Genomic DNA, 26,290 nt, shown 5'->3' on the forward strand with positions numbered 1-26,290 from the left:
CTTAGTTCCCATTACCAAAGTGGAACATTTAGATCCTTGTTTCTTTTCTTTTAAAGATTTTATTTATCTATTTGACAGAGAGAGAGATCAGAAGTAGGCAGAGAGGCAGGCAGAGAGAGAGGGGGAAGCAGGCTCCCTGCTCAGCACAGAGCCCAATGCAGGGCTTGATCCCAGGACCCTGGGATCATGACCTGAGCCGAAGGCAGAGGCTTTAACCCACTGAGTCACCCAGGTGCCCCAGATCCTTGTTTCTTAAGCATAAGAACAAGAGGACAATTTAAGCAAGTTAGGTTCCAGTGCAGGAAGTCTTAACATGGACAGGTAACGTCACAGATTTAATATTGCCACAGCATAAAAGAAATCCGAATGGACTCCCTACCTTTTATTAGCTAATAGCCACAGTAGCAAAAGTGATTATTTTCAGGAAATTGGCCCCTATCAGGGTTAGAGGAAGACAGTTTGGCTGTAGAAAGTAACAGAAGAAAAAATAAGAAGAATTAGTTCAATGACAACCTCTAGAACTCCCAGGAATGTTTTGGGATAGAGAAAGTCATCCATAATGAGGAGGTCTGAACAGATAAGGAATGGGTTCTTGGCGGTAGGACCGCGCCGAGCACACACTGCGCAGGGACAGTTCCGTCAGCATGTCATGACATTTAAATAGCATGCTGCGCCACTGCCAGAGGTCCCCAGGGGTTGGGAGAAGAAGTAGAAGGAGCCCATCTGTCTCAGTGACCAGGCCCAGATGTTGCCTTTGGAGACTTTCAAAGAAAGAGCACAAAGGAGCAAAGGGAAGGATCAGTCCGTGAAAGCACAGACCTGAACGTCACCCCACATGAAAATGAACTCAGAATCTAGCCATTTTTATTAGGAACAAATTGGGGGGGGGACCTTCTGGCATCAGTATCCGTTGTCACCTGAAGACTCGGGAAAATGTGTGTTTGAAATAAAAATGTTAAGCAGTCTCTAGTGGTTTCTGAAGTGGGATGTAACCCTTACAATGATAAATTGTTATTTTTCTGTGATACACGTTTTTATCTTGCCCTAGAAAGAGCAGCTCCGAAGCACAGTGCGGTCTGAACCCCTCAGGGTGTACCGATTCCTAAACAAAAAAGAAACTAAGCACTTTTATTAAATAAGTCACATCCACTATTCTCCAGCTCCATGCAGAACTGTCTCTTGGTTTTTCCCTCCTCTGAGCTGTAAGGTGCTGTCATTATGCTGCAGAAGTCCCTTCTCCGGTTCTTAATAAAGTGACTAATAATTTAGAACGTTCGCATTAAGAGCACATTGTAATTATGATTAGAATATATAAGTAGTGTGGCTTTCTGCCTGTCAGAGGATTAATTTCAGACTCCTCTCAGGGACGATGTGTTTCCAAACAAGACTTCCTTTGTTAATAAAAATGTGGTCATAGGTGTTATCGCAGCATTCTTTCTGTATTTTCTCCGTGAGTGCTTGCTCCAATATCCTTCATGGGATCAGCATTTCTCGCCCCCATTTGTTAATGGGGCTATTCTTTACACAAACTACATTCACCTCGATTTCGTTTTAGCTTTGACATTCATCTTCCAGGAACTGGGGGAATATACTGACCCCCTCAATGAACATGCATCTCGTTACTCGAGCTCAGAAAAATGAAATGCCCTAACTTCATCCAGGAGTTCCCGTGTGGATTTAGGTCCTCATCGCCCCCGCCCTTACACTCCACTGCAGAAGGCCCCCAAGACCCTAAGTCCCTCTGCACTTGAAGAGTGAGCCTGCCCTCTGGAGGCGGAACTGAACTTGAAAGTTAACACACCTTATTTGAATACAGATTTTCTGCACCGTGTTTGGCTGTTGTTGCCGGAGATGGAGGGCGGGCGGGCACCACAGGTATTGTGTGGGCTGGGACAACCTGTGTGCCTTCCTTTTCCGTGGGGGACCCTCTGCTGGGTGGGACAATATTTAGAAGTAGTCCCAGCCTGCCACCGACCGGTGGTGTGGGGTGGGAGGGAGGAGCTTTGGGTACCGCCGCCCCTGATGCTGACCTTCCTCTTTGTGTAGCACCCGTTAACCATGTGGGTAGTAGAAGCAGGTGAGGGGACCTAGAAAGCCAAGAATGGGCAGACACGATTTGCAGCAGCATCTTGGAGGCCCCAAGAGGGGAGAAAAAGACCATCTCCAGCTTTGTTCCCTCTGTCCCGGTCACATGACTAAACCTCAGACCCATTCATTTCTGAGAGCAGAAGGTGCAGTGGGGAGTCTAGGGTCCCCATTTCAGAGCACGAGACACCTGGGAGAGCCCAGGCGACTGTTCCAGTCCTCTGCTGGAGTAGCTGGGTCCCTAAAGCCGGAAGTCTGGGACAGCAGAGAGGGGCCGTCTGGGATGCCAGGAGGTGGCAACAAACCAGAGAAAAGGAAGTGAGAACTCGCCTCCCCTGAGCTTGTGCAAGATTGCTTCCGAGGGCCAGAGATGCGAGTGGACGCTCCTGCTGAGGAGGTGTCCAATGAAAGGGAACAGTTTTAAGGAGGAGCATAGCATACTTTGGGCTGATGCAGCTAGGGGCTCTTACAAAAGAAAAGAAGAAATGTGGCTGAATTTGAACCCTTGGCAGAGCGTGTGTATTGCTTCATGAACAAGTGGACACAAGAGAGAAAGTTCTACAGCGTAGACCGCCCGACATTATATGGCATTCCTAGCCTTTCGCCTTCTGGGAAAGTGGGTGAGATGGAGCGTGGCTCCCGGGCTTCTGTGAGTCTACAGAAGAGCTCTTCTCCAGCATCGGGAAGGTTGCTCCTGCCCTCATAAGGCCGGGGTTTCTCCCCTGGAGCCGCGCCTTCTCCCCTTGGCTGCATAGGTAAACCTGCAGATTAGGTCAGCCCAACCCAAAGACCCCAAGTACCGTTCCCCCAAGAAATGCCGTCACACTGGCTTCGCTTGAGGTTTGGGTCCCCAAAGCCCCCCATCACCCCACTGGGGAGTGTGTCACTAAGAAAGCTGTCTTGAGAGGATGCTGCTAACTCAACCTTCTTTGAAGGAGGTGACAACTTGTGAAAGAGTGTTGTGACAAATGACCCAAGGATTCTGTTGCTCTGGGAAGAAGGGGACAAGGGCAAAAAGTGAAGTCTAACTCCTGCATCTTGTCTGCTCTGTGGAGGAGATGGCTGAGAACAGAATTTAGCTGCAGTACTTGACCCAGATGCTAAGAGAATGTCACTTATTCCTGGAGCCCCAGTATCTCGGCCAACTGTAACGGTCACTGTGGAGGGTTTCCCCTGGGCTGGAGCCATGTCATGCCTTTGGTTTCCACAACAAGCTCACAAAGCCCATTGAGAAACTGACTCAGAGGAGGAACGAACTGCCTAGGATGGCATCCAACCAGCTTCGCCCTCGGGCTGGCTGACCCCAAAGCTTTGCTCGGAAAAGCTCTCTAGGCCTCAGATTTTGAGGGAAACCCTCCCACCACCAACTCTCCAAGGGTTTTCCTTCCTATAGATAAAACACCAGAGGCTGGGAGTTACAGCCTTCTTGAACTTTCAGAGATTTTTCCTTGTCTGTTTGTTTGACACATACTTTCCTCTCTTAAAATCGGCCTGTGCTGCATTTCACTGCTTTTACCGCATTTGTCTCCGAATAGTGGGTCTTCTGTTTTCCACGTCACAGGTTTTCTGTGAGGATGAAATGAAAAATCACACAAGGAAGCACTAGGGCCCTATAACCATGAGGACCGCTAACACCCAGGGAGGCTCGGTGTATCAAGCCCCGTGCACAATGTGGGAGAGGGAGCATTCATTAACCCCCCGCCAAGTGGTGAGGAAGGGGCCACTGTCTATCCCATTTCGACCTGAGGAAACTAAGCACAGAGAGATTGAGTAAGTTGCCCAGTGTCACACAGCAGTGGGAGGATTTAAATCCCAGCCTATTGCTGCCCTCTGCCCACCTTGTGGGGCCCATAAGTGCTGTTTGGATCTCGATCTAGTTGCTCAGCTTTGCTAAAGAGGCAGAAAAAAGAAGCACCCCCCGCTTAAACGTGTTTCTTCTTTTTTTTTTTTAATCTTTTTTCCCCATCGTGTGATTGAAAAGTGTACCTTATATCTATCTGTACACGGAAAGATCTGATCTGTAGTCCACCCTGACTTTACAGCTTCCGGCACTTAAGGAGTTTCAAAGTAAGATTAATCAGTACCCAAGCTGGCAGGTGAAAACAACACAAAAGTAAAAAAGATACAATTTTTTACTGCTGAACTCTGTACTGTGAGTTTTCCTGCTAGGAATTATGATTAAGAATAATACCTTCTAAACTGCGAGTTAAAAATAGGAGCATAGGAACTCTTGTATTATCATAGCAATTATAGGTATGATTTTTTTTACTTTAAAAATATGATCCCATATTCTAAAGTGAAACATATTTGCAAGAAACATAAATTTAAATTTAGATTTTAAAGGACAACATGTTCTAATCTCACAAAACATTTAGCAAATAACCTTTGAGTTCACATGAGCCACCCACACAAAAACCAAAATGAACTCAGAAAAAAACATAGAAAAAGCAACTGTCTGTTGCCAACCAGATTTTCGTTCAGCTCTCGGGTTGTTTTTTTTTTTTTTTTTTGTCTATAAATAATCTGTATGTTTCAAATGTGACCATTTTTTTTTTAAGGTGTCTTCTGGCATGTTCTCACTTCGGTGTGTTTTAAAAACAAGAAATAAACTGTGTAAATCATAGGAACTATTGAGTTTTTGGAAGGGAGATCTTTAATATACATGATCTTCAGATACCAAAAGTGTCACAATGAAACATTAAGATGATGTATCCTTTCTTAGGGCATCTGTTTATCTTTATGAAATCTGGAGTTTGATAAATCACCAGAGATAAAAACATCATTTTTAACCTATCGTAGATCCCAAATGGCAGGAGGAAAAATAGGGCTGTGTCTCCTCTTATGAATTTACCTCTCTCTTGCTGAGAGTTATGGGATTTTATTTGCAGAGAAAACATATGCTCTATGAACTTGAAAATGATGGCTTTTTACTCAGAAATGTGAGAACCGAAAAGGGGAAAAAAAAAAAAAAAAGCCAAATTGGATCCTCTGAGATATAATGAAGTAATAAGTTTTAATATACACTTAAAGTGGCCTCGAGGGTTAGATAGGAAAGTGACCACAAGGTAAGTAACAGAAAGGTTTTTGTCAGTATATTCCCTTTCCTTTACTGACATGTAGGTCCCCTGATTTGCTGTATTAAAACGGGTATTGGAAACTCGACAGGGGAAGTTTATTTAACATCAGGGTAAGTAGAGATGGGGGAAGCTGTTTTATTGTGATTTTTTTTTTCCCACTGAAAAGCACGTGGAAATTCTCTCTTAACTGGAAGGCTGGAAAATAAAGAAATTCCCACAGATTTCTGTAATCATGGGTGAAAAGTATTGTGTGTCTGAGATGTAGCAAAAAGCCCGTGTGGTAGAGAGGCATCAAACTTGTGATCTCCAGGGTCAAAGTGCATGAACCAGAAAGCAAGTTGTCACAAAACATAACATGGAAGAAAAAAAACGACTTTTCACAGTGTTAGGAATAGCCGTTTCTTAATACGTAATGTAGTTTCTGGATACCTTGAACATTAGAGTTCCTTGTCTCATGCACATTTGGTATTTCTTCATTCCTGAGAAGTTAAAGACAAATTAAATTTTATGCAGACCCATTCTGGACCATGGCAGGTGGTTGAGTTTTCCCGAAAATTGCCACAAAAAGCTTTTGTCAGCGGTTGGTGAAGGAGACACTCGGGTTCTGATCTATGCACCAGAGGTGCCTCCCATCCCGCTGCACGGGGCCGTTTACAGCTGTGAGCCCCTGACTTCCATTCGCTTTGGTCTTCTTGCAAGGAGCATGAAGATTTGTTCAGTCCTAAGGGATAGGATCAAGGTATTGCGTCAGACAGAGGGACAAAATGGCAGGGATGTCCTGTGGAAGCTGAAGATTGCTCCATGTCTCAAAGTCTGATTGCCCCAAGGAGAACAAGCATTTAAAATCTGGTCCTGCCCCACTAGAGACCAGCATCTACTCAGTTGTCCTTGAGAAACAATATGGTGGAGAGTACATCTCCTTCACTCCTTTATTCACCCATCCTCATCCAGCAAGCACATGTTGAAGGCCTACTGTGGGCTGGGAACTGGGTTAAGTTCTGGGGATGGAAGATCCAGTAAGGAATTGCCCCTGTTCTCAAGGTGAGTTAGTCAGAGCTGAATGACAGTTTCCATAGACCAGAAGCTCTGGGAAAACTTGGGAGAGACTTAAGTGTGGTGTTCACACAGCTCCCCATTAAGTGCCCGGCGAGACAGCCAGCAAGGATGGGTAAGATTTACCTCTATTACAAAGGTGGAAAGGGCGTACAAGCAGAAGGAAGAGCAGAATGGGGGGTGTGAAATTCTTGGATGACTTGGGAAAGCGCTCGTAGTTTGGTGTGTCTGAAGGGCAGGGCACACGTAGGGAACAAGACTGAGGATCCCACAGGCCTTTGAGGGCCTCATCTGGGAGCTTTCACTGTCAACCTCCACAGTCAGCAAGGCTCTGGGAAAGATCTGGAACGGGGGCTGTAGGAAGCATTTTGCAGCTGTGATGTGGAGGTGAATTGTGACCCGGGAGGTTTGGCCTGGCTGTCCAACACACCGCTATGAGGCTACAAGCTGAGAAGCAGTGTTGGCTGGACCGGGAGGCCAGGGAAGGCCACTCTGGATACGTTACAGGGATCTACAGGACCTTAAGAGTGATGGGAGGTGGATGCTGAAGTGGGAGGAAGCGCTAAGGGTGATATTGGGAGGGCTGGGCTGGTTCTGGCACCAAGGGGAAGGGGACAGGACCAAATCCAGCCTGGACATGTGCAGCGAGGGGGAACCTGGGGCCTGTGAGTCAGCCACCATGATGGGGAATGGCAGAGAGGCCTGAGGACATAGAGATACCCAAGTCCTGAGCATAGCATCATGCTGAGAGGCGAACCCCTCAAAGTGGAATGTCAGGGTTGATGCCGCGCCCCAGGCAATGGTTCACAGCTATCATGTCTGTTATCTTCCTGATGTAACTGCTGTATCTGGAGTCCACAGCTCTTGGTTTTCCAAAACTAGTCAACTCCTCTTCTCTTCAAAGATCAGTGTGGCGTGGGAGGGAGGGTCTCTGTCGGAGTTGTCCTTACAACAAGGGGTCTGCAGGTGGGTGGGGCAGTCCCCTGGGGAACGCTCTCTGCCAGGGAGAAGATACGGCAGTAGTGGCCACCACTGGTGTCCGCCTTAGTAAGCCCCTACTGGCCACGATGAGCTCGGGGCCTCCCTGAATAAGCAAGAGAGTGCCCCATCCCCCTGAGGTGGGCTGCTTCTCCACACATGGGGCGACTGCAGGTTTCAAAGAGGGGAGTCCTGAAGAGCCACGCCCTCATCTCTTGCTGACTGAATGGCCACATTTGCCCCAGGGTGAAAGGACTCCATCTGGGAAGTCAGTGGCCAGTGTGCTTGCTCCCTCTTGTGACTGTGTGCCTGACCTGGGCCAGTGGCCATAGCTGGCTCTCCTTTGAAAGCAGCGAGAAGGAAGATCAGATGGGTGTGTGATGTCACAGGCATGGAAAGAGGGGAACCCCTTTCTTCCCGAGGCCCAGACACCACAGACAAGGTTTGCCCCCACCCCCATCCCCATGGCCTGCCCCTGCTCCCCGCAGGAAATGTCCACATCTAGCACTTGGCAACCAGTTACCACATGTCACTCGCATGGCTCAGACTAGGGTCAAGGATTCCAAGATGGCAGGGAGGACCCGCTGCTGTCCCATGCAGGGCCTGGCCAAGCTGACGTGTTGCCTGTGGGCGCAGTTTATTTGCTTACAAAGTTTTCAGGACCTCCTACTTGAAGACTTAGAGCTAGGATGACCTTCAACCGTTCTCAGTGTAGGGGAGGAATAAGGTACGAGTACATGTGGCCTGCTGTGTGGAAAGTGACGGGCCCATGAGAGGTACAGGGAGCTTTCAGATATCACGGGACTCTGAGATGGCTTCCAGAAGTTCCCTCAGTACTGGGCTTGAAGTGTGAACAAGATCTCCATGTTGAAAGTATAGCAGTGCATTCCAGGAGAAGGCCACAGTGTGGACAAAGGTGAAGGTGACAAAGTGAAGGCCTTATTCAAGGAATGGCAAGGGCCCTATTCTGCCAGAAGGGAAGTGTTCAGGGAAGAGGCCAGGAAACAAAACTGAACATTGCAAAAGTGGGCTGAAGAGGTTGCGGGGTGAACGCTGAACACTGCGTGACAGTGCTTGGCCTTCGCTGGGTAGACAGTAGGAACCCAATGAAGGGACTGAGCTGGAGAGTGACTGTCACATGCAGGCTCCCTCGAGGGCAGCTTCCCTGGCGGGGATGCCCTGGGGTAATAGTCCCAGCGCAGGCCTGGGCAGAGGATGGAGAACAAACCACGGGAGTGTGGCCAGCAAGTGAGAGGACGAAGACCTTCAGTGAGGGGTGGTGGGAGGGGTTGAAAGGAGGGTTTGCATTGAAGAAGCAGAGGTCCCCCTCTGCCCAAAGGCTATCCCTTTGGGGGTGCTGTGATCCCAGTACTCAGGCAGAGACTCGGTTACAGAGGAGCAGAACTTGTCTGCCTAGAGACGAGCTTGGGCCTTTGAGCTCCTGTCGTGCTCCCAGACGTGGGCACGGAGCAGGGGTCTGGGGGCATGTGCCACGTTCTGCCCGCTCTCTGGAATGGATCCGTGAGCCAGGCCAGGGGACCAGGCAGTGAGCCATGGCACCTTGCCTGGCATGGAAGCCCCCCACGGGCGAGCTCCACACCCCTTCACCACATCTCAGTGGGCAGGAGGCCAGATCTGTCCCAACCCCTAGCTGCCAAGAAGTTAAAAGCCCCTGCTCATCCTCCGTGTTGATTCTGAAAACAAAGGTAGAGTTCTTTCTGCAAAGATGAAGCCCTTGTGTGTGTGTGTGTGTGTTCTTTCTTTCAACATTTCCCTGTTATGTTGTGATGAATAGGTGGGTGGGGGACTGCAGAGGCCTGGAGTGAGAGTTCTACAAAATGAGCTAGAGCAGGCTGTCACTCTCATGAGAGGAGACGGCTGAGGGACAGCCACCAGCATGTTCCACCTTGTGCCACAGACCAGGACCCTCGGGGGTGGGTGCCCGGTGAACCTGACCCTCAGGGCACCCAGGGAGAGGCAGACCTGAGCTGGAGATGTGGGACCGGCCCCTGATGCCAGGGAAGCCTCAGCAAGGGAGGACACTGCTCCCAGAGCACCGTGCCCAGCCGCCACGGTGCTCAGCTGTCACACTCCTCCAGGTGGAACCGTCTGTTTCGGGGCGGAGGTCAGTTTCCATATTTCTGCAGCCCCTAAAAAGAGGCTGGTTTCCTTGTCTGCATTATGAAAGCCTCCTTCTCCTGCCAGATGAGAGATGCAGCCAGGACCTGTGTCCTCTTTCCAGAGATAGATGGAAGCACCTGGCTTTGAAGAGGTTTGGGTGAAGCTGCGTTTTAGTTTCAGGTCTTCATTCTCTAGCACAAGACTGCCCTGCTCTGTGTGGGGCCCGGGGGAAGTGTATAAAACAAGTTGACAAAGTGTTGAAGAAAATATACTCTGTCCTCCAGCCTGAATAAATACAGCTGCATTCATCCAGAAGGCCAGGCTCCAATTTACAATTTTCAGACTATGGGAAGTTTTGTGAACTCAGCAGCGTGGGGAGAAGCATCCCCCCTGCAGATCCTGACTAGTCCCACCCCAGGTCCATTCCACACTGTGCGGATCTTCCCGAGTCTAGACACACGAGGTTTGTGTCCAGCCCTTGGACACAGCAGTTGGCCAACAGCTGTCCCTTGGCCACCGTATGAGTCTGGGGGTACGCACATAGCAGATGGAGTACATTCCCAGGGAAGAGATGCGAGCTATAAACCCAGGATCCTGAGTACCTGGAGAAGGGGGGTGCAGACTCCAGGCGGGCACTACCCCATTGCCCCATGGGGAAGGCTGCAGCCAGAGGGATGGCAGAGCAAGGTTCTTTAAAACTTGGCACCTGGGACAGGACCCCAGTTCTCCAGGGTCCTGTCATGAGGACTGAGAGAGAAGCTGAAAGAGTATTCCGAGACGGGATTTCTGAGCAAAACTGCCCCCTATGTTATCCTTAAGGTCATTTGTGCCTGCCAACTTAGCAAGAGTTCTTCAATCTTACAGCCAGAATTCAAAGGGAAGCGTAATTCAATGCTATTGTGCATTCGGTTTGTCTACTTTCCCCTTATTTGCATCAACATGTCATAATGAAAGATATTCTAGGTACAACCATTTCCTTGTTTTAGGGATCTCCTCTGTTGCAAAGTCCTGTCTACCTTTCAGAAATGGCTGCAGGGGTGAGGCTGTGACTCCTCACCTACGAGCCCAGGGCTGCCCATATTCACAAGGGGAGACAAATATTTCACACTGGCCTGTAAGTTTTTTTCTCCCAAACTACCGTTTTCATACTTCATTTCCTTACTTCAATTTCTTATTTCATTTTCTTACTTCAATCGGGTCACTTTTTCTAGCCCCCACCCCACCCCTGCAAGTGACTTGTTATCTCAGAATCTGTTGTTCTCTCACTATTGTCAGGCCGTTCTCTCTGTCACACTGAGTGCAAGGGTTGAACCAAGGGAACTTGACTGTCTTCAGACAGGTGAAAGCCTTTGCACCCCCTCCCCACCCCAGCTGAAATAAACTGCACCAGGACACTTCAGAGCAGTTAAAACAATCGATGTCGAATCCAAAACATTTCACTCAGGGTCTTGGAAGGAGCCTCGCACCGCTGCCATGAACCTTGTTCTGAACCGTGTTCTGCTGCCTGCCTTGTTCTCATCAGGCAGTCAGCCCCCGTTGAATCAGCAGCAGGGGTAGAGGAAGGTGGATACCACAGATGCTTTCATTTTTAGAGGGTTTGTTTTGTTTTTTCTTATTTAAAAGTCGGGGAAGGAAGCGGGAGGGGGGATGAAATGTGAACTCCGTGGAGATGCTTCTCAGCAGGCCTTGTCGGTGAGTTAGGCAGGTGAGGCACGGTGGCCACACAGACCTGGCAGAGAAGGACTGGTGGCGTCTACACCCTCTCTCTTCTTTGGGGATTTGGTAGAAATCAGAGTGGGGTGAGGTGAGCGGTAAGCCCACTGTTGGCATGAGAGCGAAAGTCATGCTGACATCTAAGGCAATGGGGAAAACAACTGGGAAATCCATGTGCTCTGCTTCTGCTGGTGCCCAGTTGTCGAGGTTGGCTTTTGTTGCTTGTGTAGACAGAGTGAGAGGCGCGGGCCTCGCAAACCCGAGCCAGCCAGCTACGGGGGAGCTCTGTCTATGGGGCCCTGTGTTCCCACGGGGCCTTTCGGTCCAGTTCCACAAAACTGGGTGGTGATTTGGGGCATGTTGGACATGACAGGTATAGACCAGAGTTCAGGAAAAGTCACGAGGCTGTCTGGAGGCTCACTCCTCAGACAAGGCAGGGTGTGTGCCTATCAGCCAAAAAATGATTTAGAGAGAAGAAGTCAGCATATAATATGTCCCATGGAGGTATGAAGCCGGGAAGAAACCCGTGTGATGGGGCAAGAGAAAGTTTCTCAAAGGTGCAGAGTTGGGAGGCCAGCGCCATGCCTGACACTGTGCCTTGGCCTCCCCCGCTCCTTTCGTCCTCACACCATCTCCATGAGGCAGGAGCCAGTCTCCACAGGTGACTGTAGGAAACTGAGGCTAGTCCAAGGACAGGTGGCGGTCAAGACCACGAGTGAGGTCCATCTGACTCCTCCTTGACTGGGTGGGCCCCGGAGAAGGGCAGGGTTTGAGCGGATGTGAAGAAGACAGAGCGGATCATATGGCTGAGAACCCAGCCATGGGTTTCGAGTGAAGAGCTGGTGGGGAGGGGCTTCCCAAGGGAAGAGGGTCTCAGAAGCAGAGGGGAGTGGGTGTGTGCAGCGCTCCGGCAGTGCGAGTTTTCCTGTGGGGGCAGCAGCTGGGCACAGGGCCAGGAAAGGGGGGCGGGGCACCGAGATTGGGCAACGAGGCAGAAGCATTATGCAGTGTCAAAGTGACACCTGGGCTGTGGGAAAGGGGTGCATCCGGGAGGCATTGTACAAGAAGGGTCAGCTGGCTCAAGGAAGGGAAGGAAGAATCAGAGATCTGGGCCTACTGGCTGGTGGATGACAGTACCATAAAAATGGGAAAATTCAGGGAACAGTGGGCTAGGCATGGAAGTTGACTGTTCGAAGAAAGAGCTGCCCAGGCTGGTGGCCACATCTAGTGAACAGCTAAGTGTCACAGAGGAGTCCAGCCACAGCCAGTTGGAGGTACGGCTCTGGGGTCACCACAGAGGAGGAGAGGTGAGGACGAGAATCCAGGAGGACCCCCCCCCCACCCAAGGCAGCAAGTAGCAAGTGTTGAGTTTCCCATGGCCTGTGCTCAGGAAGATTTCAAGTCACAGCATAAACCTTTACCAAATGAAACAGCCACCTTCAAAAAAGGTCGTCTGAAGAAAACCTAGCACCTGAATCTGTAGACTATTCTTGAGTCCTCCTCAGACCATGGAGTTCGATATTTTATCACACCAAAGCAGAGCTGATGACAATGTTCAGGGAGAGGGGTTGCAGCTTCCAGAGTCTTCCGTGGGTGGGTGTGTTTTGAATCACTGAGAGCAACTGCATTTGCATGAACTCAGCCTCGCTCAGGCTGGGTTCTGTTGAGTTCCTTTTATGGGGAATGTATTGTATTTCAAAAATTCTTAACTCTCCTAAAATTTTTTAATTGTTTAAAATGATTTAAGATTCTGTGCAATTACTATCTGTTTTAGCCCACTGATGATTGGATGGACATATATATGTAGGCAGGCTACACTGATCTCTCTGTTGGTTCTGAGCACGTTTTGACTGGATCAAAGCAAACATTTAGATGTGGAAAAAAAATCATCAGCACAAGATACAACTGAAAACAGTTAAAACTGCATAGAGTAGTTTAGTCATAGATTACAACCGTCTAAAGATTTGTGTTTAGGTAACTTTAGGTCAGGTCATTAGATAACATTGAACATAACACAAAAAAATTACCCAGGCAATGCTTGATGAAATTTGTTTTTGATGATATAATTCTCTTCAAAATATCTGCATTTGTAAACACGACCTCCAGACATCCTTAGGGTCAGAACAGGGGAATGAGGCTGTCCCTTGGTTACAAGACTAGGTGTAGCTCTGCCCACTGCTCCACAGTGGCTCTGTGGAGGTTGGGCTGGACCCCAGAGGAGGTCAGTGGCTCTGAATGGTTGTATGGCAGGCTTGCAAGTTTCCAGTGGAGGGGTGGGCTTTGCTCTGCTCCAAGGCAAGTGGTAGGACTGTGCCCAGCAGACGGTGATGAAAGGTTATGACAAGTAGAGAGTGAACACTGCTTTGGGTCTAGAGATAATAGGCTTGTCTAGATGGTTGACTAAGTTAAAGCCTTAATGCCTGTCAAAAGAAGTAGATTTAAATCTGAGGCTGGTAGGGACTCATGGGAGCATTTTTGAAAGTGAAATAATATAGTCAAAACAGTGTGCAGGGAAGGTAGTGTGTGGTTTGGTGTTTTGTTTGACCAAAATAAAAAGGGGGTGCCCACATAAGTGGGCTTTTGATGGGAGTCAGGCCACCGTGACAGAGAAGGGGAATGTGATTCCTATAAATTGTCTAAATTAATATTCCTAGAGTTTTCATGGCCAATTTAAATGGATGGTTAAAAGTAATTTTTTTTTTCTTGCCAGCCTTCCTGAGTTTCTCTCTGCCATTCTGTTGGAGAAGGATGGTTGGGGAAACATGACTTGAAATATGTAGGGGGTTTGGGGGATCTACTTAAGTCAACACTGAGGACCATTATCACGTTCACACCAAGAGAGGCCTTAAATCCATATGGGAATCGCAACAGAAGACTGAGACAGAAAATCCACCACAGCCAAATTTACAAAGGCAGGTGGTTCTCTAAATGGAGATCACACGAAACAAGGATATGGTGTGGTCTTTGGGGGACCCTCATGGTCATTGGTGGCTGAACCCAGGACCTCCCATAGGTTTAGGATAGAGTTCCGTTGATGGTCATGACCCTGTGTTCTGATGTCGTCATCCCAGCTCACGGGGGTGCAGAAGTCACCCCCTCCAGGGACAGCAGGAGCTCTAGCTATCCCATCACCAGGGAAAGATGTGTAGTAGCGTGTCCCCTGTATCTGTTATCTGTTACAACTACCCTGTTCCTCTCCATACCAGAGGAGCCGGGGTGGGCAGAAGGGAGGTCATTCACCTTTCCTGTTTCTTCCTTCCAGTTACGTTAGAGCAGTTCTGCCTGGCGGTGAGGAGCTGTCCTGGCCGAGAGGACCAGGCCTTGTTCATGAAGGTAGGTTATCAGACAAAGTACTGATTTCCTTAAAGGCTCGCAGCCCTTTCATTGCCCCAAGGAGAGTTTCATTTTTACAAGCAAGAGTAAATTTATCATCCCTGAGTCCTGTGCTCCGCGGGGATACACTTGTCATCGGCAGGTAGGAGGGCTATTGGTTAATGAGCACAGCCGCCGTCCACAGACTGCAGCAAAGTGACAGGAGAGTGGGTGTCAACTACTAGCAGGGATTCTGTTTAATTCTCCGGAGGGCTCCGCTGGTTCTATTTAAGCTTATCTGACAGAATCTTGATTCTTTGAGCAGATTTATGAGGCTTGGCCAAATTCCATGACTCTCACTGTACTTTTTAATTAAGACAAAGGATTTCATATGTTCTGTGTCTGCCATATCCTTACTTTCGTCACCACGGGGACTGCTACACAAATGAGACCATTCCGAGGAACCGCTGGAGTGGGCATCTTATGTCAGAGATCCCTTGCCCTTGAGCGGAAGACAGTCTTCGCTCTTTCTGGGTAGTGGTGGTTTTATTTCCTTCTGAATGACAAAGGAGCACAGGTGCCATCTAACCTACATTTAGGTTGTACATCGAGGTGAGCCGAAAGTGTGGGAGAACTTGGCCGGTCGCTTGCATGGATTTAATGAAAACTTTGTCTTGGAAGGGCAGAGAGCGAGAGATACCAGCAAGTCACAAAGGCACACAAACACCTTTCCACCAATGACTAAGACTCGTGTTTTCACCTAGAAACTATACTTAGGGTGACCTTGAGACATATATATTTCCATGATGTCATTTCAATTCTGTACCATCAGGAAACTGTGTGGTTGGTCCAGGAGCGGCATCTCTTACCTAAACACTGTACCAGGTGTCCTCCGACTTTAGAGATGGGTAGAAAAAAATAGGGCGTCACTGTAAGGGATTTCCAACTCATTTGCCTAAGGTGTGATATTTTTGGTCTGTCTTATTTTTTTCTAAGCTTTCAGTGATGTTAATTTTATGATCAAGGAGTGCTGATACCGAATGATGGATTTGTCTGGGAGACCTGCTCCACTGGGGGCCTGGGTATGCTACACCAGCTTGGAGCAGCGTAAAGTCAGGCACATGAGTTTTCTTGGTATTTTGAGGTTTTTCGCAGTTAGCCCTCAGCCCCCTGACCTGATACCTATTCCCCAAGGACCTTTCCTCCCAGGTGACAGACTGTATTTCTGTGGCCTTGAAGAAGCTCTTGGGCCCCCCGACACTCACCTCTTGACCCCCGATCACTATTCAAGGGGACAAGGTCACAGAGCCTTTTGACCCTTCCCTCCTCTTCTGTCTAGTATTGCTTCTCTGTGCTGAACACACTCCTGTGTGCTGCTTGGTACTGCTAGTGACTTGGGATGCCCCAGTGACTCTGAGCTTCTCCATGTCTCTACTGAGAGGGTGGAAAGAATGCCACCAAAATCCCGCTTCTCCTCTCCATTTCTCACCTTCCTGATGACTCTCCTTCTGCCCCCAGCCTGTCTTCTCTGGAACACTGGCTCAGAAACTAGGAGGTGCAGGCAGCAGAGGAAGGTTAAGATGGCCTAAGTTGTCTTGGAATATGCATGATCGCCAGTGACATTCAGTATGGTCTGTCTTCCCTGTTGGTCTCTGCAGAATGTTCTGGGGCAGCCAAGGACGATGTCTGTGGGAGTTTTCTCAATATCTGCAGGTATTTGAACAGACATCATCAAAGAAGTTTCACTGAACAAAATGTGTGCTCAGTTCATATATACTGAAACTATTTTATGATTTTTTTTTTCAGAGGATTGAGGTTTCTAAGGTCACATATCAGAGAGCACTACGTGGGTGTGACAGTGGTGTGTAGGATTTTTGTAGACGTTATGTGGGAGAACTTGCTCAGGGTGACAGGAGATCATTTGATTACAATCAGCCTGTAGTCCACTATATGTTTACTGGGCTGAGCTTTTCTCTTTGAAGATGATCTGCAAAGAACTTCAGTATTTAATTCAACTTCGTTGGGTGAAAAGTTGTTGGAGGCAAAAACCATAGCTCTGGTTTTGTTTTTTGTTTTTTTGTTTTTTTTAAATGATATTTACATACAATGCTGTTGTATTCCTACATTGTCAGAGATAACTGAGACCTGGGGACGGTTATTCCATTCAGATCTATAAGTGTGCTCTATACTTAGACCTCAAGAAGATGCAAGAGTTGAACTTGTAGCTAAGCCAAGGTCAGATACCTGTTGAACCAAGGTCAGATATCTCTGGAAAAACAGAGTCAGGGTCTGAGACTTTGGAGGTGGCTGAAGCAAAAGCCTTCACTGGACAACCAAGAAGAGTAGGGGAGAGAGGAGAAGTGACTCCCCACCGTCACTGATTAGTAGACAACAGAACTGGGACCAGAAAGCAGGGTCTCTGGAGCCTCAAGCTGGGCTTCTTCCTGGGACCCTCCAACCAGATGAGTAGATGCACAGAGAAGTCTACCACCTCACCCCCTCCACCACACAAGAGCCGCATGGGAGGTCACACTGCAGTGAAACCACAAGATCGCTCTTGTGGCTTGTCTGGTAGAATCACTCTTGTGGCTTGTCCTTAATCACACCCCATTTGCTAAGAGCGTCATGAGACAGAAAGGAGCTGGTTTCTCCATGACTCAGTTTCCTCGTCTACCAAGTAGAGGTCAAGGCTGTTCCTGACTTAGGATGTTCCCACCACCGCAACCCTGTTGAGGGGCTAAGAGAGAGGTGCCAAGGGATAAGACAGTTGTCTTTAGGTCTTGCTTTTTCATGCGATTTCACTACAATTTGAACCAAAGTAAAGAATTCGATTCTAGAAATTACTTATATGACCCCATCATGTCCCTACCTACCTGTTTCTTCACTTGTTCTTAGTTCTCCTGGCCAGTTAGTCTCTTTGGTCCTCTGCAGACCCACGCTCCAGCCCCACAGTCACTCCTGCCCCGCCTATCTGAACCTCACGTGTCTCCATCCTCCCCTCATCAGCCTCAGATCCATGGCACAGTCTGTGACTCACCCGGCTCTGGGGCCGCCATGTCACACGCAGGGCAGTATTAATCCCCCATAGCATCTTTCAGAACCATCCCTTTCCCCCTCTCCCAGAACAGAGCACCTGGGCCTGACCCTCCCAGGGGCAAGGCTGGTCCCCACGCTGCTGGTAACCAGGTGTGATCTTGGGCAGGTCCCTTCTATCTTTTAGCCCAGTGTCCTATTGTGGTAAAAGAAGACATGAATTAGATGACCCCCAGAGATCCTGCCAACATCCACATTCTGCAAACCTACACTCCTGGATGTGGCCAGCAAGCCTGTCTCTCTGAACATGCTTGAGAATGGGCCGGCATCCACTGCCTGCCTCTTTCCTTCAGGCTCAGCAAAACCAACTTTCCCGGAAACCCCTTCCTACTTGTCACTATTCTGGATTCATTTCCAGCCATAGCTCGAGCACACTCTCTCTCTCTCTCTTTCTCTCTCTCCTTTGGCATAGGGTGATCATAGAACTACTCAGCCGAATCAAGACTTTTTTTGAAAGGGAAAGGGGGAACCAATGAAAATTAAACATGGGCGGCCGGCAGAGACCACGACTGTCCCAGGAAAACCAGGGCATTTGGTTAGCCTGTTTTTGAATCAAATCCAAAATCCCTCCCTCAATCAAAGGGCTGAAGCTTGCCTCATAAGTCTTAACTCTCAGAGTTGGTACAGATGCTCCTTGTCCCCATTCCCCCCAACAATTGTCACATGTTAAAAATCGTGCCCCTCTTTCGGTGATGGAAATCGGCAGGAAGACAGACCTGTTGCTGCCTCTCTGCATTTGGACCTTCATTTTCTAAATCAGACGTAAATCATCACACTTCCTCATTCTGTCCTCCAGGGAGTTTCTTACACACCTGGCAGCAGTCATTTCCAATTTGGGTAGGAGACCGCAGCCCCAGCGAAGAGCCTCACTGGGACAAAAACTTCCTGAGGCAGTGGACTGCTGTGCCTCCCAGCTTCCCTTGGAAAAGCAGGAAGGATGTTTGGGGGGAAAGTGGCCATTTCCCGGGAAATGTTTCTCCCCCCAGATCAGGAGATAAGAGCTCGTTGGAGAAGCTTTGGCTGATCTGTTCGAACTGGAGCAAGGCAGTAGAACCAGCCCTCGCCACTCCAGTGATACTGAGCAAGTGCCTGGAACATTCCTTGCCCTGCAGCCTGGCTCAGCCTCTCTGCCTCAGGGCTTGGGCCAGAGGTACTGTGTGAAGTTCAAGGTAGTCCCTTCTGCAGGTAGGGTCTGATACCACCTCTACTGTAGAAAGCAGCGACAAGAACGGAGCTGTCCATGTGAAAATAAATAGCTCCCCGAATAGCAGGCCTTCGGCAGGGCTGCTGCTCCAGCAGCCCGGAGGTCCCACCCTGGGTGGAGTGCTGGCAGAGGGGGCCAAGTGCCCATGGCACGGCGGGTGACCCCTGGGTCTGAGGACACAAACAGAGCAGTTGTCCTATCTGCTGGCTGCCCGACTGCCACGTCCACAGGCCCATCAGAGTCGGTGGGCACAGCTGCCAGGTGCTGAGGTCAAAGTCGAGGTCGAGAAAACCTGCCTAGACAGTGCTCCAGGGCGGCTCCCCAGACCTGGTGTATGCTGGGCTGGCGGGAGTGCGGCTGGAAGCTTCCTTAGCATTTCTTACCAGCTACCAAGTATGAAGGCTGCCCCTAAAAGCACAGGGGAAAGTGGGCAGGTGTGGACAGAGGGATGCCCAGCCTCCCTTCCCCACGTCCCCTCAGCCCTCTGCCCCGCCAGATTGGGCCCTTTCTCTGTCTGGTGATGTGCTAGCGAATGGGATACACTTGAGCCCTTCTTGAAACCAGAAATTGTCAATTGAACCATATGACCCAACCCATCAGTCCTCCCAGTTTACACAAATACAGCTCCTTCCCAGAAACGGGCATTTTCTCCTAGCCTGATGGGGTCCCGGCCTGGCAGGGATGAGGGTTTAACTTAGCACCGGAATGGCTGTGCGCTGAGGAGAGAGGGGATTTTCCACATGACCGCTCCACTGACTCACCTCCCCTCAGAAGGTTTAGAAACACCCAGCAGGCTGGTTATCTAGTGTTCTGAAGTTGTCATTGTCACAAAGATTCTTTCTGCTTCACTTCTCCCTCAGTCCCCTCCTTACCCTCCCCGCTATCCTCCATGCTGCTCAGCCCAAGGGGCAGAAACTGAGCCATGCCGTTTCAGGAATGGCCAACATATGCTTGCAGGGTCCCTGGGTGCCCTTTTGCACGGTAGGGAATAGTTCAGCCCCTCCAGCTCTGATGGGATGCTCGCCACGGCAACCCCAGTATCTAAGCAGGGCGTTTGCAGGGGACAGTCCCTGCCTCACAGGCTGCTGGCAGCGGCAGTTTGAGCCTGTCAAGTGGGCGAGGTGGGGTTTTTCCCTTTTTCCTGCATTCTAACTGCTCTTTCTTCCTTTTCTCAACGTGTGTAGGTGGTAGCTAGTTTAAGCACCAGACCCAGCAGCCAAGAGTTAATTATAAGCACCTCCCATCAAGTGTGGGGAGGACTATGATGTCCTCCTTGCTGCAGGAGGCCTTTTTAATACCCATGGAGCCTCTCACAGGCCCTTGCCTTTGACAGTGGCCTGGGCCCCTGAGCAACAAGCAGAAGCAAACATCCTGTGTGTGCACCACGTGTGCCCACAGCCACTGCTCAGTCGTCTGGCTCTGGTCATGGGAGCAGGCCTCCCACACAGGAGGAAAAGGGCTCTCTTCTGGGGTTTGACTCAGAACCCAGTCCAGGGTGAACCAATTCAATCCCTGTTTGAATTCCTTTAACATAGACTGTGACGGGCTGTCTCGAAATTCAGTCCACATCCCCTGTTCCTTTCCTGTCCCCTTCCCGGCTCCTTGCAAGCCAGTGTCTCGTGGACAGAAGTGAGCACGTGGCTGATGATGTTTCTGAGATAAGATGTTCCACAAGAGCCTATCGTGTGCTAGGTAACATTTTTCTGGTGCCTGGCTCACTTGAAAAAATATATATTTTTTAAAATATTTAATAAGGGAACAGAACTACCAGTGATGTAGAAATCAAGTCTCAGGCCTAGTCTTCCGGCAGTAACTGGTTTTCTCTCCTGCCCATACCTCTGTGCCACTGGTGCCCTGGAATGCCTCTCCTCCCTTCAATCCCTGTCCTCTCGTCACAAGTTCCAAGTCTGTGCCAAGGTTTTGCAGTGCTACTCTCAAACCCGCCCCTGCCAATGATCTCAGGGACAATTATCCACCCCATGAAACTCTAATGTAGATCTTCAGTGCATAGTACTAGCTTTAACTCAAAGGAACAAATACCCAGTGAGAACATCTCAGACTTCACTCTAAGTCAACAGAAGGGTTATTCTGGGCATTCTCTGCAGATTCCCATCACAGGCCTTCTTCGTGAACAATTATAAGGGCCTGTTTTGTGCCAGGCATTGTGCTAGGCACTGGGGACACTCATCTTCGTAAGTAAGACCTCGCCCTCATCCTCAGGCAGCTCCCTGAATCTCGCCCTCATCCTCAGGCAGCTCCCTGAATCTCGCCCTCATCCTCAGGCAGCTCCCTGAATCTCGCCCTCATCCTCAGGCAGCTCCCTGAATCTCGCCCTCATCCTCAGGCAGCTCCCTGAATCTCGCCCTCATCCTCAGGCAGCTCCCTGAATCATAAGGTGTGACTGGTAGTTCTTGCACCCCCAAAGCAAGCATTTCTGGATGGGAGGAAGTTCGGGTTGCTGATGGAACACTGCGCTGGGCTGCCCAACTCCACGTGGACTTCAAGAAGACTTCAGAGGAGGTGGCATTTGAGCTCAGTCTCTGTGGCTCTGCAGGAAATTAAATTTAACCAACTGTGTGGGTTCCACTGTGCTTACTGGTGGGGTCAATGCGAGCTGTGTTCTCAGCTTTCCATTTATAGTGTTTCAGGTGCACCGATGCATGCCTTCAGAGCTGGCTGCCGAAGCAGGGGGCCCAGACAGCTGCTTCTTCAGGGGAGGGGTGGCCAGAAGCTTCCATTCTTATTGTGCTGTTGCATGTTTCCTCCTTGTGCCATAGCTCTCTTGGAATTACACCATTCAATCAATAGTCCTTCCTTTGGCTTGGAAGACTTCCATCACTTTCAAAGGTCCATGTTAGAGTGTCTGAGAGGCAATGCAGCGGAAGTCGCCCTGGGCTAATAGTTGCTCTGTGAGCATGAGATGGGTGTTGGGAAATGAGGAGGAAAAAGGCAGAGAGATTCCCTGTCCCACAGTAGGGGAACCTACTCTGCTCTCTGAGAGTCTGACTTATGTGGCAAAGCTCAGCACTCAGCCTCATACAGAGCTATCAGGGGAAATGGACCAGTGCTTCTCCAGGTTAATGCCATCAGGTGCAAGCATTACGTGGGCCCAATCCCCTGCGAGGACCACACGTGTGATCACGTGGGTGGATGGCTGCCCTCTGTGACAACATTACACCTGCTCTGCCTCCTTGATACTTCTTTGTCAAACGTCTGCCTACGTATCTAAGTGGAGAATGGCTGGAAAGCCGGCATTCCAGTGTTCAGAAAAGCAGTGGCTGTCCCCAAGAATGGAGAACACAACCCTTGGGGAACTTGTGGCCCCACGAATCTGGCACAGGACGTGTGGAGGCGGGTCCCTCCCTAAACGCTCTGCCCTTCATGTCTTCCCTGCACAGCTCGGGGGAGGGGGGCAGATTTTATTTCAGACTGTTCTAGACGATGGGGCGGAGGGCCGAAGAGGAAATCACTTGAGACAAATAAGAGAAATGGAAGGATTTGGTAAAAGCCATCTGTGGGAAAATGAGAGCAAAATTTGGCCCAAGGGGCCTAAAGTGAGAGGAGAGAACAGAGCCCAGCCCAAACTTGTTATTTTACCATTTGAATAGAGAGGTCAAGACGCTGTGGTGCCCAGGAGACTTCTCTTGAGTGACTAACCCAGAATGCGGAGAAATTCCATCAGGGGCTTTTAGTGGTATGAAAGCAGGCTACCATACATTAACAGAATTACAGAGTGGCTGCAGGGGATGACAGATTTCCCAGCACACGGTGAAGGAGACATTAGCACTAAAGTTATGTGGGCGTCACTTCGGACAGGGCTGAGGAAGGTGGCAAAGCTCAGCTCTCTCACTCAGCCAGCTCCCCTGCCTGCCGCTGACCACGTGTGCAGCCCGACTGAAAACTGGAAATGTTAGGAGACAGGATTTCTGCTCCCTACACCTTCTCAACTCTCCCTCTTACCCTTCTTAAATTTTAGCCACTCTGGTTAATTTTAATTTTACAATGTTCTTATGTCTACACACACACACACACACACACACACACACACACACACCCTGGATATCAAATTTGAGATGGGGAAAAAAGAAAAAAAGATGGGTTAGATCAACTCCCAAAGGAGAAAGGGAGGAAGGAAAAAGGAACTTAATTTTGGAATAAATGCCAGGAAAATAGCCAACTTGAAGGTACCAGTCAACCACTTGTTGCTTTTTCTCAAGTTCTCCTGATGAAATGTCTTCATCTTTGGGAGTATCTTTCCACCTTCATCTTTTCCAGGACTGTAAAAAGGACAGGAGGGGATGGAGCAACTTGATGTGTTCTTAAAACCTTTGCCTGATGGGAAGAGCAACTAGGAATAGCCTATTGATGATAGTTTGAGAACTATGTTATTTGTGAAAGTGCTTTCACAGAAAATCTAACACTGACTGTCAGAATTAGGACCAATTATATAAATGAGGTGAACAAACCTATTATTAAAAGTGAAGGACTTTCAGTTTGGGTGAGAGTCTCAGCTGTGTGACATGGGGAGACAGGCAGACTTCTGCTTCCAGGAAGATGAAGCAGACAGACTCACCCATCCTTATTCTTTCTGATAATTTCAATTAAAAACACTGGACATTAGCTATAAAACTAGCATGAGAAAACTGAAAGCAGACCAGCTGGGGACCTCAGGAATGCTGTGATGGGAGTCCCCTGGATTTTCTCTATGCCACATGCATCCTTTATTTGAAGCTGAAGAAGCTGGAAACCTGGAGAGGGCTAACAAGAACAAGAACAGACACTCCCCCACACCACAAAAAAAGGGCCAAAGCTAAAGGACCAGAAAAGGGACAGCTTGGCAAGACAGAAAACTTATAAGCAATAATTGCTCTAATCCAACAATACCTACCTACAGAAAAATCAATGGAACCACCTTCATCCATGCTGGGAAAAGTCTTATGGGAAGTGTAGATTTCCCTGTTCACTAGACCATAAAGAGGAAATGCAGCCTCACCACTGGGATTATGTCAGAGGAGGCCTAGTAGGGAACTAGGGTACTCATCTCCACTTGGCAGTAAGTACCCCACTAGAGTGTCTTTGGGAAACACGTAGGGAGCCTAGACTTCCTCATCAAGTAGTAACCTCTTGATGTTACTATCACCCCTCCCTCTTCCTGCTATGGTGGTATCAGAGAAGGTCAAGTAGAAATTCAGGACTTTCACCACCACCCAGTGGTAATGACACCAGTGGTATCAGTGGAGGTCATATAGAGAGTAGAAATGAGGGACTCCTATCCTCCCAGCCAAGGTGGTTATCAGTGGAGGCCTAGTGCTGAGCTACCTACCTCTACTCAGCAGTAATGAGGGACACTTCCCCTATTTGGCTGTTAACAGTGGCTGAAGTGCATGCCTCCCAACCTCTGAGGGGGCAGTATCACAGAAAGTTAGCTACAATAATATCTAAATAAGATCCAGAGTCTCATAATATAATACCCCAAATGGTTAAGTTTCAGTAAAATCACTCATCACACCAAGAACTGGAATCTCAAACTGAATGAAAAAAAAAAAAAAAAAAAAAAGGCAATCAGTAGACACCTCACTGATATGGCAGTGATGTTTAAATGATCTGTAAAAGATTTTAAAACAGACATCATGGGGCGCCTGGGTGCTCAGTGGGTTAAAGCCTCTGCCTTGGGCTCAGGTCATGGTCTCAGGGTCCTGGGATCAAGCCCAGCATTGGGCTCTCTGCTCAGCAGGGAGCCTGCCTCCCCCTCTCTCTCTGCCTGCCTGTCTGCCTACTTGTGATCTCTGTCTGTCAAATAAATAAATAAAGTCTTTTAAAAATTAAAAAAAAAAGACAACATAAAAAAGTTTCTAAGAGTAATTTCAAACATACTTAAATAAAACAATAGAAGTCTCATTGAATAGTCTCAGCAAAGAAATAGAAAATACAAGCAACCAAATGGAAATATTAGAACTGGAAAATACAATAACTGAAATAAATATCTCAATAGATGGTCTCAACAGTAGGATGGAAGGGACAGAGGAAAAACTAACTGAGCTGGAAGATAGAACAATAGAAATTAACTGAATCTAGGGGCACATGGCTGGCTCAGTCAGGGGAGCATATGAACCTTGATCTTGAGGTTATAAGTTTGAGGCACACATTGGGTGTAGAGATTACATGCAAATAAAATCTTTAAAAAAGAGAGAAACTAACTGAATCTAAACAACAGAGTGAACATAGAAGAAGGAGGAGGAGGAGGCAGAGGTGAAGGAAGAAGAGAGAGAAAAAAGTATCAGGGACCTTTGGGACTATAACAAAAGACTTAACATTTGTGTCATTGGAGTCCCAGAAGGAGAGGAGAAAGATGACAAGGTTGGAAAAGTACTCAAAAGAATAATAGCTGAAAATTTCCCAAATTTGCCTAAAGGCATAAACCTATACATTCAAGAAGCTGAATGAAAAACAGCATAACTGAAAGAAATCCACACCAAAACACATATTAATTTAAATTCTGAAAACTAAAGACAAAAATATTCTGAAACTAAAGACAAAAAAAAAAAAAAAAAAGCAATAAGAAGGAAATAACACCTTTTCTATAGGGGAAAATCAATTCAAAGATTTCTCATCAGAAACCATGGTGCCAGAAGGAAGTAACATATTTCAAATGTTTGAGGGGGGAAAACCCATCAACCCAAAAACCCTATATCCAGTGAAAACATTCTTCAGAAATGTGGAGGAAATACAGATATTCTTAGATCAAAAAAGAACACAGGATTTGTCACCGTTAGGCCTATACTAAAAGAATGGCTAAAATAAGTTCTACAGGGGGTGCCTGGCTGGCTCAGTTGGAAGAACATGTGACTCTTGATCTTGGGGTCATAAGTTCAAGCCCCACACAGGGTGAAGAGATTACTTAAAACTTTTTTAAAAAGAGGTTCTATAAACAGAAAAGAAGCAGTGGAAGAAAGAGTCATGGAACATCAGGAAGGAAGGAACAATACAGTAAGCAAAAATGGTAAATTCAAACTACTTTCCTTTTCCTTTTGAGTTTTCTAAATTATGTTTAACAACTGAGGCAAAAATAGTAACACTATCTCATGTGATTCTAAATGCATACAGGAAAAAAAACTAACAGTTATATTGTAAACAGAAGAGGGTAAAGAGAAATAAACACTTAAACTATTATACCGCTGGACTATGAAACTGTGATATCTCTTTCTCTCTCTCTCTATGTATATATATATATCTCTCTCTCTTTCTCTCTCTCTCTCTCTATATATATATATATACATATATATATATTTTAACCTTTTACTATTTATCTCTGTGATTCCGTAGGCAGCATAGAGGTGGTTCATATTTTTAATCTGCTCTGCTGATCTCTGTCTTTAATTGTTGCATTTAAACTATTTACTTTTGGGGCATCTGGGTGGCTCAGTCTGTTAACCACCTGACTCTTGATTTTGACTCAGGTTGTGATCTCAGGGTCATGAGATCAAGCCCCACATTGGGCCCTGCATTGTACTCCACATCAAGCTCCATGTTCAGTGAGGAGTCTGCGTCTCTCTTTCTCTCTGCAACTTCTCCCGCTCATTCTCTCTCTCGCTCTCTCTCTTTCCAATAAATAAGTAAATTATTAAAAAAATAAACAACAACAACAAAAAAACCT

At 48.0% G+C, this 26,290-nt stretch overlaps 1 protein-coding gene across 1 annotated transcript in view; it reads left to right on the top strand.

Annotated features, from left to right (window-relative positions):
* The window catches only part of ACOXL (acyl-CoA oxidase like), a 336,509-nt gene that overhangs the window by 268,148 nt on the left and 42,071 nt on the right, over nucleotides 1-26,290 (top strand). Inside the window, exon 19 of the mRNA XM_047746939.1 lies at nucleotides 14,290-14,360. Coding sequence (XP_047602895.1) covers nucleotides 14,290-14,360 — 71 coding nt within the window. The remainder of the gene's footprint in view (nucleotides 1-14,289; nucleotides 14,361-26,290) is intronic.

The sequence above is a fragment of the Lutra lutra genome, chromosome 9 (assembly GCF_902655055.1).
Source record: "Lutra lutra chromosome 9, mLutLut1.2, whole genome shotgun sequence".
Lineage (NCBI taxonomy): Eukaryota > Metazoa > Chordata > Mammalia > Carnivora > Mustelidae > Lutra > Lutra lutra.